Source organism: Leptopilina boulardi, unplaced genomic scaffold, assembly GCF_019393585.1.
Source record: "Leptopilina boulardi isolate dan_hultmark-lab unplaced genomic scaffold, ZJU_Lbou_2.1 LbouV2_280, whole genome shotgun sequence".
Classification (NCBI taxonomy): domain Eukaryota; kingdom Metazoa; phylum Arthropoda; class Insecta; order Hymenoptera; family Figitidae; genus Leptopilina; species Leptopilina boulardi.
Genome location: NW_026137841.1, coordinates 369,743 through 386,881, shown reverse-complemented (window position 1 = coordinate 386,881; position 17,139 = coordinate 369,743). Strand labels below are relative to the sequence as shown.

The 17,139-nt window shown below is 30.9% G+C and overlaps 1 protein-coding gene across 1 annotated transcript in view; it reads right to left on the bottom strand.

The window, feature by feature from the left end:
* Positions 1 to 17,139, bottom strand: part of LOC127282092 (potassium/sodium hyperpolarization-activated cyclic nucleotide-gated channel 2-like) — a 70,633-nt gene that overhangs the window by 43,421 nt on the left and 10,073 nt on the right. The window contains exon 2 of the mRNA XM_051306175.1: positions 9,204 to 9,425. Coding sequence (XP_051162132.1) covers positions 9,204 to 9,425 — 222 coding nt within the window. The remainder of the gene's footprint in view (positions 1 to 9,203; positions 9,426 to 17,139) is intronic.

The following is a 17,139-nucleotide window of genomic DNA, read 5'->3' as shown; positions in this document are numbered from 1 at the left end:
AGAAATGGAAAGGTATATCTTGTTTACTACTTCACACGGTACAAAAATAAAATGCGCGTAAACCAGAGGATCCAATCGCACCCTAATGAGCAACACCCAGGGGTTCTATCATTTCACGAGATCAATGATCAAGCATATCTTTAGCAGGGAGAATAAAGCTCAGAACTATGGTCCAAAATCTACGTTGTTATTTGCGCCCATCCATAATGTATGAACTTCATAATGAATAAGTTAACGCTAAAACCATTAATATGAACAGGCTTAAAAACGACTCTAAGTCAGGGTGATAGCTACACAACTACTACATCAGCCTTATTATGTTTGCCAAACTTCCTCACGGTCCGCACGCGTGGTGCCTGCGCCGCCCGAGCCCGTTGGACCCGTAAAAGTGCTTTTCGCGCGCTACCTTGCCAAAAAGTGCAAAAAAATAAGAACATTATATATAAGGACTGTTTTTTTGTGTGTGGAAGTTTTCGTTTTGCCCGATGAGAAACGATAATAAAATTGTACAACTCATCGCTACCCAAGAAGCACGTAATATATCCTCAATATCAAGGTAATATTACATGTAAGATTCGTAATATAACGTTGTAATATTACAGTAATCTTACAGTGATCTTAAAATGTCCGCATCAAGGTAATATTACCGGTAATGTTACTGTAATATTACGCGCTACTATTAAGGTAATATTACAGTAATATTATACCGTAATATTAAGGTAATATTACAAGAGAATATTACAGTAATATTATGGGAACATTTCTTTACGAAAAAAATCTACCCATCTAGGGAATCGAACCCCGAACTCAAAGCACACGAGTCCAGAGTTTTACCAACAAGCCAAATTGACTTATAATATATTTCCGTTTTTTATGCTTTATGAATAACTCAAATCAGTCTGTAATATTACTGTAATATTACCGTTAATATTACAGTAATATTCCCGGTAATATTACCTTGAGGCGGACATTTTAAGATCACTGTAAGATTACTGTAATATTACAGCGTTATATTACGAATCTCACGTGTAATATTACCTTGATATTGAGGATAGATTACGTGCTTCTTGGGTAATTGTAAGGAGTGTATTGAGTAAGAAAATTAGGTTTTATAGACTAATCCGAGGAGCAAAAAAAATGATAAATAATTATCATATATAAATAAATGATTAATTTTTTATAACATGTATTTAAAAAAGAATTTCATTAAAGAATTGTGAATATGAAATAAAAATTCTACAACTTTTTTTTAAAAAAAAGAATTTTGTTAAAAAATTGTGATTGTTAAATAAATTTTAATCTAAATTTTTCTTATTTTTATGTCTAAAAAATTATAAATTTTTTTTAAATTATGGTGTCAAAATACAAATTTAACTAAATTTTTTGATCTTTTATTTAAGAATTGTTTAAAAAGTTATAAGTAAAAATTTATGAAAAATATATCAGCTTCATTTTTATTATTTTAGCAAAATTCTAAAGTTCTTTTTTATAAATACAGAAAAAAATTACATATTTTCTATTTGATGAATGTTTAAATTTTTTAACTCTTTTCAAATCTTGGCGCGCGTTTGGAATTGAAACATTATTTGCTGTAGGTATCGTGCATATCTAAAGTGACAGATTTCACTATTTTTCCTTAATAATTATATAACTCTCAATTAATTTAACATAAACAATGCAGAAGTGAACTCTTAAGAAGTCAATCTCTCAATTACAATATGTTTTTTGAACAATTTTAGCTTATTTATCAATTTTTTTACGTTATTCCTAATGTGGACCCAATATCTACCCATGTGGGTGGATATTGGGTAAATTAAATCCACCAGGGTCATTGTATCTTTAAAGGCAATAGAGCAAAAAAATTAGTTTTGACGGCTAAAAATAGCAAAAAAATCTCATAACTGATTTTTTATTTTTCGGAAATGGCCCAGCTGAGTTGTTTCACCTTTTCTCATTGTTTTCTTTATTTGTATCTCACTCTTTATGAGTGAGGTTATGAGTCTCGAGATTACTTTATTAATTGTAATTTTCTAAAAACAATTTTTTTATTAAATAGTGTACTAAAAAGTGTTGAATTTTATTGTTGTTTTGCCATTGGTCAAAATCCTAAATGTCGATTTTTGTATACACAAGTGCAAGGCTTGGCAGATACGTCATTTAAATTGGATAAACGACCCCACATAAATTAAACAGGATTGATTAAGATTTTCTTTTCTCTTTTGCGCATTTATTTTTATCTTATGAAAATTCTGGCAGCTTGGTGCCTTCTCTAACAAAAAAAATTATTTTTGTTTCAAAGGATCACTATTTTAAATTAATTGAATTTTACCGTTTAATAATTTTTAATAACAATTTCCTGGGTTCGTAACACAAAATACTTTTTTCTTAATTTTAAGGGGTTAGTTTTTGAATTTAGGGGTGATTTTTAAAAAATTATTTTTATGGTATTAAAGAGCCCTAAATTCCTGTAGAAAAATTTTTGAAAAATATTGACAATTAATTTAAAAAGGGTAGTTTTGGAATATAGGATTGTTTTTTGAACATTAATTTGTATGGATTTTAAGAACCCTGAAAGAGCTTAAAATTTCTGTGGAGAAATTTTTTGAAAATATTGACATTTAATTTAAAGAGATAGTTTTAGGATAGATCGGTAGTTTTTTGAAAATTAATTTTTATGAATCTTAAAAGCCCTAAATGAGCTCTAAATTACTGTGGAGAAATTTTCAGAAAATATTATTATTTAATTTTAAAGGTCAGTTTTCGGATATATCAATTAGCCCTAAATTTCTATGGAATCACTTTTGGAAAACATTAAGTTGTAGTGGTATGGTACTTCTAGCTTGACGTCAAGCTTTTAGTCCAAGGGTTTTTATAAAAAGTTAAAGGACTCTAAATTTCTGTATGTGGTATTAAATTAACCCTAAATTGTAACCTAAAAAAACCATTTTTTGAAAGTGGTACTTCCAGGTTTACCTACCTTCAGAACAGGAATTGTTCGTTCATATGCATTTAACACTAGAACTACCGATGGTACAAATTGTCCCGTCGCACACGTTTGCACTAGTGTATCTTCCGTTAATGACTAGCTAGAGAGCTGATATTTTCTGACTTTTATTTTTTTATTGAGTTTAATTAGTACACCAAATTTCAGATTTTTATCATTATTAGAACCTGCGATCTGAACTGACATACCTAGAACTACTAATGGGACATTTTGTTTCATGGTTATTAAGAATAATAAAAACAATTATTATTAAAAATTGAAAAATAATCATGACGTACAGTTATTAGAAAGTATTATCAATGATAATATATGTAGAATCATGCTTATTTTGTATTGTAATTGCCTATATTATTATTTACAAGACAAGCATTTTTAATACAAATCTAAATAGGAAGCAGTGCAGCAGACGGTCAGTGTACGAAACTACTGGTGAAACGCGCTTATTGCAAAAATCGTTTTTGGCAAAATCTTAATTAAACATTTGGGTTTTCGATATACATAATTTATTGTTGGAGGTTTATTTATTATTTTAAGGCCAACCCGAAGTTTGCAACTTTTCGGGATAATTTTCTATATTACTTTAAAGTTAACATAAAAAGGCCGTTTTTTATGATTGAAACCTATTTTTTAATGAAAAATTAAAATGCTGGAGTATTTCCAACTTTGGATTCGAAATCTACGTGAAAAAACCTATGAAAATCATGAATCATTTTATTTTTCTAACTTGTAAATGTTAATAAAAAAACATAAATGAATCATAAGACAAAATGTCCCGTGGTAGATCTAGGTATGCAGGATCTTTGGTAGTTCTTATCCGAAGTAGCACGGAATATTGGTTGAATTATTCCTATGACATTCGCACTATACTGAGGGAATATTCCCGTGAAATTTGTGTGATATTGAGGGGGTATCGCTGTGATATAGAGTGGAATATTCCTGTGATATTGAGGTAATATTCCTCTAAAATTAAGAGAATAACCCTGTAATATTGATGAAATAATTTATAAAATTCTAAAAAAAAAAATTTTCTATATTTTTCCATTTATTAATTTTTTTATTTAAATATTCAAAACAATCAAAACAAACAACATTTTAGAATTTTATAAGTTTCAGGAATATTCTCTCAATATTACAGGTATATTCCCTCAATATTACATGAATTTCACGAGAATATTCCGTCAGAATCATACGAATGTCATGCAAATGTCAGGAATATCACCATAGAATGTCCCCATGAAGCGGAAATTATGACATCGCTTGATTTTTACAAGAATATTCCCGTTTGGTATCAGCTTGACATTCAAGTAATATTGCGCGCTACTTGGGGTGTTAAAAAGAACAATCTAGTTTTGTTCAGACGAAATCTAAATCGTAAAGATCTTTCGCTTAACAGCTGTAATTTTGGAGAGAGTGGGTTATCGCCCACCTATAGTTCCTGAAGAGAAATGTGTTGGTAAGAAAAGTTCTTTTAAGGGCAAGTGGAGGTTCTCCAGCTTCTAATTGGAAGACTGGGATTGGGGTAGATCTCATGTAACCTAGAGAGATTCTTAGAGCAGAGTTTTGAATTCTGTCCAAAATCTTTAAATTAGAAGGGGCAACATCTGCAGATAAAGGAGCTCCCCAATCCAGGATGGTTCGAATGAGTCCCTCGTAGACCATTAAAGCAAGAATTGGAGGCCAGTTCCGGATCTATAAATCGGAAATAAATGAGTAGGTCATCGGTGTACATTGCGTACTTCATGTTTTCAAGAAGAATTCGAGTAATGCCCCGCAATTAAAGATTGACTAGCAAAGAGGAGAGGACACCTCCTTGAGGGACGCCAACTTGGCAAAACCTTCCATCCGATCCATCATGGGAAAAAGAGATGCGCCTTTTAGTAGTAATAAATGTAATAAAGTTTATAATGTTAGGTTGGAATCCAAGATTAACAAGTATTCTGTTCAGGATCGAGGGACAAACGCTGTTGAAGGCACCTTTAATGTCTATTGATATGGCCAAGGTGTGAGCCGATTCCGAAAAACCATTCAGAATATCTGATACAAATATGGCCACACAATCCATAGACAACCTCTCTTTTTTAAAGCCAAACTAGGGATGAGGCGACGTGATTCGACCTCATGATCCATTCATCGCTGAATAAGTTTCTCAAAAATTTTCGAGGAAACAGAAGTAAGGGCTATCGGCCTGTATCCCTGTTCTCCAGGTTTAGTTATAACAAGAACATGTGTCTCTAGCCAGGATTTAGGAAAGGAAGAATGGAGGCAAATCCTCTCTTATAAGATCATCTGTAGTTTTCTCTTCTATATTTCAGCGCATTATCATATTCCACTACAGGGGTTTAGCTCGCTTCGGGATAGAGGAGCCAGATGGGATGAATGCTCCCGATTCTAGAATACATCGTCTGAGGACAGCTATTAAATGGTCATGAGTTAGTGGTAGAGGAATATTCGTAGCAAGATGTCACGAAAGTTCAAGTTCATTCACCAGGTCATGTACAAGAGCAGCAAGTGAACATGTAAAAAGAATTGGAACAACGATCTTGTACTAGAACATGCACATGTTCATATTTTTGTCAACTAAAGGCGCTTGTATACCTCACCGATTCCGAGTATACTAGCGTCTTGTACCATTGGAGTAAAAGAGACGGAAATATCTTTTGTTTCTTTTACTCCAATGGTACACGACAGAAGTATACTCGGGATTGGTGAGGTATACAAGCGCCTTAATGGAATCCACTATACGAGTCCGTGCTCGTGTACTCGAACAAGATCGTGTGTAAGATCATGTACAAGTTTCTGCAAGAATTAATCCATTTAAATATGTTAAAATACTAATTTTGTTAAAAATTGATGGAAAAAGATGGTTTTTCAAAGGTTTTTTGAAATTAGCTAGTATGTTAGGCACTTCATATTAATATCGTTAAAGGTGAATTAAGGTACTATAACGTGATTTTTGCTTGACTAATCATTTTTCTATTATTTTTACTCTAATTTCACCCAAACTATTAATTTTAAATTTTATTATCTCACGTTACTTTATTTTTAATTTATTATTTTTTTTATAAAGACGCCAAGTTATTTTTATGGAAAATAACTAAGCCATTCTATTATTATTTGAATTTAATATAATATTCGCCTGCTGGCTCAGCACGTCATTGTAGTATACCAATAACCCGCGGAGAGTGGGGGGAAAGGATAAAGACACAAGTAAAACACTTCACTTAATTTGTTTCATAATAATTTTTAATTTAATGAATAATTTTGTTAATAAGGTATTCGGCAGAAGGCCGAATAATATCCACATGTGATTTATTATGCAAGAAATTTTATACCAATAGTAAATTTTATTATACAAAATAAATTGTTTTTAATAATATGCCGATCTGGCTGACAACTTAATTAATACACTCGGGACTCACCGTCTATATGACGCCGACCCCTCAATGACCCTCGTCTTGACATGATTTGTTTTAATTTTTTTTACACACAATTATATTTTATTTTATCAAAAAGGGCTTGTTGCCTATTACACTTCCAGAATGAGAATGACTAAAAATGGCTGACCTGTCACGCTAGTCGGCGTCTCTTTGTGCGCTTTCTTTTTAGAAGTGAGTCCCGGTGAAAGTAATTATTAAAACTTTCTCTTTATCGATAATCAATATATCACTAGTCCATATTTTGCATGATTCCGGACGGTAAAGTAGAACGCTACCGTGCCACGGCGCATCGTAGCGCTCTCTATCCAAAATGGCCGCTCCCATTGTTGTGACAGCTGACTATACCAATGTATTTTCGTTTTCCCGGTGCTCTTGAATATTCGGGAATCTCTTCCGAATATATACACCGGGAAACACATCCCTTGTGGTAAGCATCAAATTCATATTGTTATATGGAAACGTCCACTTATTTTGTTTAGTCGGAGAATTACTCCGCTCGAATTGGTCAAATTTCATGAAAGGTAAAAAAAATAAACAATCATGATGTGAACAACATAATTGTTTTTCCTTTGTACGATCTGACGAGTTAGCAGGTTCCAGTACCATTTTTATTTAATTATCATTTAATTCAATTTTTACATTTTTATATTATTTATAATAATTTTAATTTATTTTTCAGGAATAAGGTGATTCGCACTCTGGAACTTATTCCCCTTACAAAAAAATATTCCCTACTACTATAAAAAAAACAAAAGAAAAACAATATTGTGACTGGCATAGAATGCCACGTCACAGTACATAAAATTTTCTGTAAAATTAAAAAAATTGATTGCTGTACGATTTACCGATTCATAAATATGACACTTTAAACTCTATATTTAATGTAGAATACGAATTTAGGAGACCAGTTTTTATCATTTTTTTCTTTAATGCCCTAAATATAAATTATATAATATGTTTAAGGGGGGGGGCTTATTTTCGAAAAATTTTATATAGATAAAATTAATTCAACTCTGGAGGCATAAAAATTACCAGGCTTTCAAAAACAAAATTCTAATGATTGGAAGTTTAACATTTATTATTAAAATTTAACAAAATTATATTAATAAGAATTACAAAGTAAATAATTCATCAAATTTGCAATATGTGCAAACTATTATATTCATAAATGGCTTGAAGTAGTCGTTTCGGGTAGTTATTGAGATATTGAGGGAGAGGAGTTGAGATTTAGGACAGTGGAGACGAACGAGTTCATATAGAAGTTATCACAAGGGATTGGAGGAGCAGAAGCAGAGAAAGAATCTTTAGAAAGATCTAATGAATTTGACTCCATTCCAGTCGAGGCCGTTTCTGTTTATTCAGTTTGTTCCTGGTCGCAAGAAGCCCTGATAGAGTATAATTTCGTCAGCCTATTCATACGAAACATTGTTTAAGAGTCTCGCCGTCAGGACTTAATTTTGTGCTGATTTCTAATGGAGATAAGGTTGTGTCGATGTTATCAACTAGGAATTTCCTACTGTCCAAAAATTGGGAGATATATAATTTATATTCCTCAGAACGTAAGACACTATTGTCTAAGAGAGCGTTAGCAAGTTGCCACGAAGAAGAAGTGACAATAATCTGGTTTTTGTCGTTAGCAACAATGATGCACAGAGGATCGCTTACCAGTTTCTCAAGATGCTCAGCGAAAGCCGCACGATTTTCTTTTTTTAGTTTTTCTTCAGAAGTGGAAGATCTACCCAAGTAGCACGTAATATTACTGTAATATTAAAATGTCCGCCTCATGGTAATATTACAAAAAATTTCAAAAAATACTTAAAAATATTTTACAGATTAATTCTTATCTTTTTGTATTTTATTATAAAAACTTTGAAATTTTTATGTATTTCAAATAAACGTGTAGTAATATTATCCGGTAATATTACCATGAGGCGGACATTTTAATATTTCTGTAATATTACGTGCTACTTTGGTATTAGAATTTTAAAAGATTCTGTTGAATGAGGATCGAATCTGGCTTCATTGGAATAGGATTTATTAATCCATAATAGATTGTAAGGAAGACTTTTCTTCTTCTTTTCTTTTTTTTTATTTTAATTTGAAGAACTATTTTGGTTTTGTAACCAAAGTTCTAAATCTTTAATTTGTTTGGCTAAGGTTAAATTCGTGTTTTTGTTTGCGTATAGATTAGAAGAAGAGGGGGGAAATCCTTATGTGTGGTTAAGGGATCAATTATACCCGAGATGTAGGATTGAGGAGACGCTTGGCATTGAGTTGGCAGAGAAGTCCAAGAATCTAGTGGGGCTTTGGTTTTTGTACTTATAGGGCTGTCACCGCTATTAGAAAGCGCGGGGGATGTATTGTCGTGAAATCTTTTTCCTGAGATAGGAGATGTAGTTTGAGGTTCATTTTTATTTTTGTTTTTATTACTGGGAGATGACATCATTGAAGGCCCCGGTTTAGGAGGCGATATTCTGGCTCCATGTAATCCTCTGCCATAAGAAAATTTAAAAAATCGGGTAGGTATAGAAAAAAGAGGAAATTTTTTTTTTTAAAAAAGGTTTATTATTATTTATTTTTAAAAAAGAGATAAAATAATTTGTATAATAATTAATAATAAATCAATTATTAAATTAATAATAATTAATTAATTAATAATTTCTTTTTTATGATAATTTTCAGAAGCGCTTAACCTCGGACTTTAGATACATAATAACAATGGGTGAATAATTTATTAGATCATACTTATACAAAAGAATTACATGAGAATTTTTCCTTGGTGTAATTCTATTTTTCTCTTCTTCTTACAGGAAAATCCAGTAACACAATTGAATATTATATCGATCCAATAAATAGGATATAATCCAAGATTGACATTGTCGAAGTAAATATTCATATAATCTTGAATAACAAAGCAATTTATAAAAGGAATCATTATAAACGAAAAACTGTAAACTAACAGCATGAAAATTTCCCAAGCAAATCTGTTGATTAAAATTCTATATTAGTAATTTGTATTTAAATTAAGATATAATTTTGACTTTACCGGTAAAATTAGTAAGTTATGCTTCAGTTTTAAAGTACATGTAAAATTAGGTAAAGTTCCTAATCTAAATTAGCCTATACTGTAAATATTTTAGAAATACATATTCATTAAGGGGGTAAACCACATTAGATGGTTCAAATAATGGAATTTTTTACATAAATAGTCAGCTTATGTATTTAAAAATATGCTGAATAAGTTTTTACAGCGATATTCGATGTACAGTCCGTGCTACAGGCAATGAATGAAGCTCACCCCGAGTAGCGAAGCAAGTTGTTAACGGCATCGCTGAGGAATGTCCTTTGTGAATTTATGATTTGACTTTTGAAGAAGAGGAAGGACTAATTTATAATGGTGCAGGACTAGCAGATTAAAATGTAAGCACTTTAAATGGTTTTTTCTTATCATAATTTTCAAAGGAGGAGGGTCAATAAGGTCGGTTTTTGGGCCAAGCTCGTTTTAAGCTCAATATACCCTCATTCGTTTGTATAAGTGTAACTCATAAGACCATGAAGTAGTTTTTCCTAAATAATATTTTACTTGGATTTACCAAGTACTTTTAAAATTGAATTTTACATGGGTTTTTGAACATTTTAGCTTACAAGTCAATATTTTCAAGGTTCCTTTGGCGGTCGCACCGCTATACTTTTCTAAAAACAGTAGGCATATTAGAGCTATAAAAATATGCAAAAATATATGATATTTTTTGCGTGCGCTCTATTTCAAAATGGCGCTAAAATAAACACAGTAACAATAATTGTCCAAGTACAAAAAACCACATAATTCTTGTAATTATGAGTAATTGTCAATGGATATTGGTATAGTATAGTTTTTAAGGTCGCTGATTACGAAATTGATGTCAGTTTTTAAAAATTCAAAATGGTGGATCCAATACGGCGGATGACATTTTAAAAAATTGATCAGATTCAGATGAAACATTTTACACTGGTGTTTTTGTAGACGCTGATTATGAATTTGGTGTTAGTTTTTAAAAATTCAAAATGTCGGATCCAATATAGCGGATGACATTTTTAAAAATTTATCAGATTCACTTGAAACCTTTTACACAGGGTTTTTGAGGTCGCAGATTACGAATTTGATGCCAGTTTTTAAAAATTCAAAATGTCGGATCCAATATGGTGTTACGTAATGTAACATAAATTATATTTTATAAATTTTTATAACAAATAATAATAATTTAATTTTTATATTTTATATTAAAATTATAGTTATAAAAATTTTATTACAATTTTAAGCCTGGATTCTCATCTAATAGCTTGGGAATTGATTTTGGTTATTTTATCTCTATTGAATTTTCTTATAGATAATTGAAAAATAAAGGGAATACATAAAATAAGGAGTAAAATTTGTTAGTCACAACTATATAAAGTGACGTTAACAAATTTTAGAATTAAAGGTTGAAATAATTTGGAATCACATAGGTAAAAATAATACAATTATAAAGAATAACCGCCAGCTTTAATACGGCAGTATTCTTTGGAATTAGAAAATTGTGAAAGATTTTTAGAAAGTGAAAGAAGTTTTCAAAAAGAAATAAAGTAAAGATAGTAAATATAATTTTAAAACTTACTTTTTATTTATCAAAGATAATTTTCCCTGAAAATGCAAAATATGTCGGTAATAATCGTAGAAATCTCACTGAACTTTTGAGAATTTGAAAATATAAAATTTGAATAAATTTAGAATTTGGAGATCTTTTATATTTTGCATCTTTTTACAATTAGATTAATTTTTTGTTATAAACAATAATAATTTTTATTATAATTTGTTATTAACCAATATTATTTGACCTAATTTACATAACTTTTTTTGAATTTTGGTTCTACGACGATTTTTAAGAATAATTCATTTCTTAGATTTAATTTATTTATAATTTTCTATAATTATTATTGTTAATTTTAAGTAATTTGTATAATAACTTAACCTAACCTACAAATTATAGTTGTAATTATTTAAAATTTTTATTATTTATAATTATTTCTTCTTAAATATCAATATAATTTAATTATTGTTAAATTGTATTAAATTTTAATTGTTTATTTATTAATTTTATATTTTTTATAATTTTTATTATTAATTTTACTTATATTAATAATTTTAAACAATAATTAATTATAAATTTCAACAATTACTAGGTTTTATTAAAATTTAATATAAATTGTTGAAAAATAACATTTTAATTATTTTATAATAATAATAATGAAATTAATTATTAAAGTTAATTGTTATTAAAAATTTATATTATTTCTAAAATATTTTATGCATTCATTCATACTATATGTGTGTGTGTGAATTTTAGCATAATATATATTTTCGGAACCTAGACAAATTTTATTACAAACAGAAGGAAATCTTGGCGACCGGGACTCTCGGACCTGTCGTAAGAAAAACGAAAATGAAAGGAAAAGGACCCCAGCGGTCGACATCTAGAGGATGCACTTGTAGAGTTCCGAAAAGATTTTTATGGTTGTATTTTATAATTTTATTGCTTACGGATGTTTCAGTTTCTTAGATTTTTGGAAAAAGTGCATTCTGTTTATGTTGACCACTAAGGTTTCACGCTTCATTATCTGCTTAAATAAAGAAATAAGAGAAAAAACAGATACATTATGAGTCGGTGAATAAAAGAAATAACATGATTTTTTAAATAAACGGATGTTGTTTTTTCTTAAGAAGATAAGAAACGTGGAAAAAATTAAATATAGAGAAAAAAAATAAAGTCGGAAAAAATGACCAGATGTAACAATGGCTAACTAACTATAAAAAATTCATCGAATTCATTCATTCATTCAAATTTGTTGCTTTGGGGTTTTTGATGTCGCTGATTACAAATCTGATGTCAGAATTTCAAAATACAAAATGTAGAATTTAAAAAATCTAACATTATTATTGTCTTATGAGTTACACTTATACAAACGAATGAGGGTATATTGAGCTTAATCCGAGCTTAACCCAAAAACCGGCCTTATTAACCCTGCTCCTTTCAATATTTTTGAGAAATTCTTATTGACATCGTTTGGTGGTACTTTTTAATGTTTAGTGGTAATTCGCTAAATTAATATTCACATTTAAACAATTTTTTTTTAAACACTGTTCACATGTGTAGACGTTTTAATACCTATTACAATGGCGCCAAATTTTAAATCAATTATTAAATAGATTTCGTAGATTTAAAACTTTTTCGTAGACATAAAATCTTTAATTTAACGTACATTTTTGCACGTTTTATATATGTTCCAAAACTTTTAAACTTAACAATCTAAATATAAGCTGTCTTAAAAAAGATTTATAATACTGCTCGTACAATACGTATTCAAATATCAAATTTATTATCTTTTAATTTTTTCGATATTATTTCTAATCACTTTAATTGTTTTCTGCTTTTATGTACATGGTTGCTATTTGTGTTACTTCCCTATTATTAAATTTGGTTTTTTCTTGACATGTATCATTATGCTCTTGCCAGTAATATTTTCGTGATTACAAGAGGACCTTTGTTTCTATAATGCAATTTTTTGATTTACCAGTCGCAGCTTTAGACGCTTTTATTACAATAATATCTCCGACGTTAAACTTTCCATTTTTCAATCTATTTCGGTCATATCGCTCTTTTGTTTTAAGTTCTTCGTGTTCAATTTAAGTTTTGATTTCATGTCGAATTTCATCGAGTATTCGATAACTTTCTGACTTTTCTGTCAGCTCTCTAGCGAGTCCTGCTTTAAAACGAGGGATATATCCATACAAGGACTCAAAAGGAGTCTCTCTCTAACTTTACTAAATTGTCATCCCAATGACGACCTTCAAAATCAGCAAGACTCGCTTGCAAAGCCGGCAGAATTGTTTGATTAAGTCGTTCGACTTGTCCGTTCGCTGGCGCATGTTTCGACGAATTAAACGTTATTTTTATGCCATGACAATTAGAAAATTTCTTAAATGTGTTAGCGGTAAAACTTCTGCTTCTATTATTGATAAAATAATATTATTGATAAAAGTATTTCCACGAGCCGAGGTTACGAAAACACCTAAGTGATCCAAATGTACAATTTCAAATGGTCGTCTGCCTACCGGAATCGGATTCAACTTGCCTAGCTGCCTACTTGCCCGATGTTTGGTGAATAAACATTCGACACAAGACGCTATGTGTCTTCGCACGTAGCTTCGCATTTTGGGGAAGTAGTAATTTTCATTTATTCTCGTAACGGTTCTGTTTACCACAAAATGATTCGAGAAGTCATGATTTTTTATAATTAAGGTTTTTCTCATCGCGCGAGGCACTACGTATAATTCTTTATTCAGGTCGGTTAAACTCTTTTATATAAAATTCCATTTTGCAGAAGATAACCATTAATTTCACCATTTTTTCGTCGTGTACGTAATCTCTCGTTTTTTCTAAAATATTTATTTTACGCGATAAAGAAGCATCACTACGCTGATACATAACAATTACATATTCAAACACTGAGGCATTATATACAGTACTCGACTCTAACGTTTCGTCCGGATTTTCAACAGGCGCGCGAGATAGAGCATCAACGTGTTTCATTTGCTCTCCCGATCTATGATGAATTTCAAAGTTAAAATCAGTAATCGAATTAAGCCAGCGCACTATCTGCGGATTTTTAGTTTTCATCGTGTTTATGTGTACTGACGCTTGACAATCCGTAATAACGTGAAAATGCAATCCGATCAAAAGGGTTTGCAATCTTTCCATTGCCCAAATTATTGCAATTAATACCAACTTTGAGGAGTAATAATTTCTCTCAGTTTCCGAAGTTCTTCTGCTAATTGCATAAACTAGACACAATGTTCCTTTCGAATCAGTTTGAAATAGCATGGCGCCTAAACCGTCAGCACACGCTCCTATTGAAAATCCCTGTACAAGATCTTGTACAAGAAAATGTACATGTTCAGCAGCTGAACTTGTACCTGTTCTGGTAAGAACATGTACAAGATCTTGTACAATTTCCGCACCAGAATTTGGAACAAGTTCTTGTATTAGAACTTGTACACGATATTGTGCAAGATCTTGTACAAAAATATATTTATATTTGTATACAAGAAAATGCACAAGAACATGTACATTTTCTCGTACAGGTTCATTTATGTCTTCGTTTAATAAAAATTAAAAACTTTAAAGGCTGCGCAGTAGTTTTCTTAGGACTTTACAGCTGCGCAATAATTTTTGGCATGCTTAAGTGAAAGGTTATAATAATAATAAGTTATTAAAATCTCCAATTTTTTCAAAAAAAATTTTTTTTAATGAACTTGTACAAGATAATGTACAAGAAAATGTACATTTTCTTGTATACAAATATTAAATATATTTACTTGTACAAGATCTTGTACAAGTTCTCGTACAAGAACTTGTTCCAAATTCTGGTGCCGAAATTGTACAAGATCTTGTACTAGATCTTGTACAGGGTTTTTCAATAGGGGCGTCTGTATGTAATTCAGTACGGAGAGCTTTGGGATTGTAATATGCTAACGTCGGATCAGAGCTTATCAATTTTTTAATTTCGCGAAACGCGTTATCTCGATCTTCGGTCCATTTAAACTTTACGTCTTTTTTAAATAATTCGATAACAGGTGCGGCTAATTTCGCAAATTCGGGAATAAATCGACGGAAAAAGGTGGCTAATCCGTGAAAACTGCGATCTTGATGTACCGTCTTTGGAAATCACTGATTCCTCTAACTTTATTCGCTCTAGGAATAAGTCCATTTTTCCCGAATGAATATCCCAGATAATCAACCTGCTCAACTCCGAATTTATATTTTTTTAAGTTTAGCGTTAAACCTGCATCTCTTAATAATTTAAAGATCGTTTCTAATTTTGTTAACAACTACTTCCACGATTTTGCATGTACCAGAATGTCATCAAAGTTGAGGCTAATTTACTACCGTACGGTCTGAAAATAATTTTCATTAATGTAGCGAAATAAAAAGGCTCATTCATCAAACCAAACATGGCCCTTTCGAAATGACCAGTTTCAATTCCTCTATTCCGTCTTCTATATTCGGTAATGGAAAGTTCAATCTCACAGTGTTCGCATTCAACTTCCGATAATCGATGACTAATCGAAAGGTACCATCAGACTTCGATATCAAAATACACGGGCTAGCATAAGATGACATAGTTTCAGAGGCCAGTTTGTTTTTCTTACACTCGGCAAGTTTTTCTCTAATTATATTTCTTTTTTCATTATTAGTAGGATACGGTTTCGCGTGTGTCAATTCTGTACCGGGTTTTTCTACAATGTTTATCTCTATGAGATGTGTACATCGTAATTCAATTATATCTAATGCGACGCACATTTTATAATTATTGAGAAGAGTCAACAACTCGTCAAATTGCTCTTTGTTTAACGCAAAACCATCAATAGTTATTGACTTTTTATTCGGTTTAATTTCAGGCACGCTCTCATTAATAGTTATCGCGGTATTAAGTACGACACCTTTTTCAAGTATTTTTTCCTTTTCACTTGAGTTCTCATACGGTAAACACGTTTCTATATCATTTATTTTTACGTTAATGAAATTAATCGATACTGTTGGAATTTTGACAGATTCGGATACAATAGGGGATTCTAAACGTTGTTCACGTGATTCAATTTCGGGATACGATTCAAATGGAAAAACATTTCTGTTTACAAATTCCAATTTTTCATCACAACGATAATATGCAATTTGTGGTAAATCAGTTTAATTGCGACCAATAATGAGGTCATAATTAATAGCGTCATTTTTCACTACATGAAAACGCACTTTTTCTGCCTCACATCCTTCAACAATTAAACTTTCCATGATAACCCACGTAACACGGAATATTGGTTGAATGTCAAAGTGAAATCAAGCGAGAATATTCTTGTGACATTCAGGCGATATCATAATGTCCGCTTCATGGGGACATTGCACGGTGATATTCCTGTGACATTCGCGTGATATTTGCATAATACTGAGGGAATATTCCCGTAAAATCCATGTAATATTGAGTGGATATCCCTGTAATATTGAGAGAATATTCCTGTTATATATAAAATACTAAAATGTTGTTTGTTTTGATTGTTTAGAATATTTAAATAAAAAAATAAATAAATAAAAAAAAAATTGAAAATTTTTTTTTTTAGAATTTTTTAAATTATCTTATCAATATTACTGGCATATTCCCTCAATATCACAGGAATATTCCGCTCAATATCACTGGGATATCCCCTCAATATTACATGAATTTCCCGTGAATATTCCCTCAATATCATACGAATATCACGCGAATGTCACAGGAATATCACCGTGGAATTTCCCCATGAAGCGGACATTATGATATCGCCTGAATGTCACAGGAATATTCCCACTTGATATCACCGTGACATTCAACCAATATTCCGTGCTACTTGGGTACCTTCTAACACTGAATTACCACCACCAAAACCTTCAATTTTTGTACAATGCTTAGTAAAAAGAAATCCATTTATTAAAACAATTGATTCTTTAATGAGCCAAACGAAGCTACCTGAGTCAATAAAAGCTAACAGATCAATTTTAACGAGATATGTCCGATCTCATTACAATTAAAACATTCTAATTTAGGTTGAACATGACAATCGCGAACAATGTGACCTTTTTCATTACAACGATA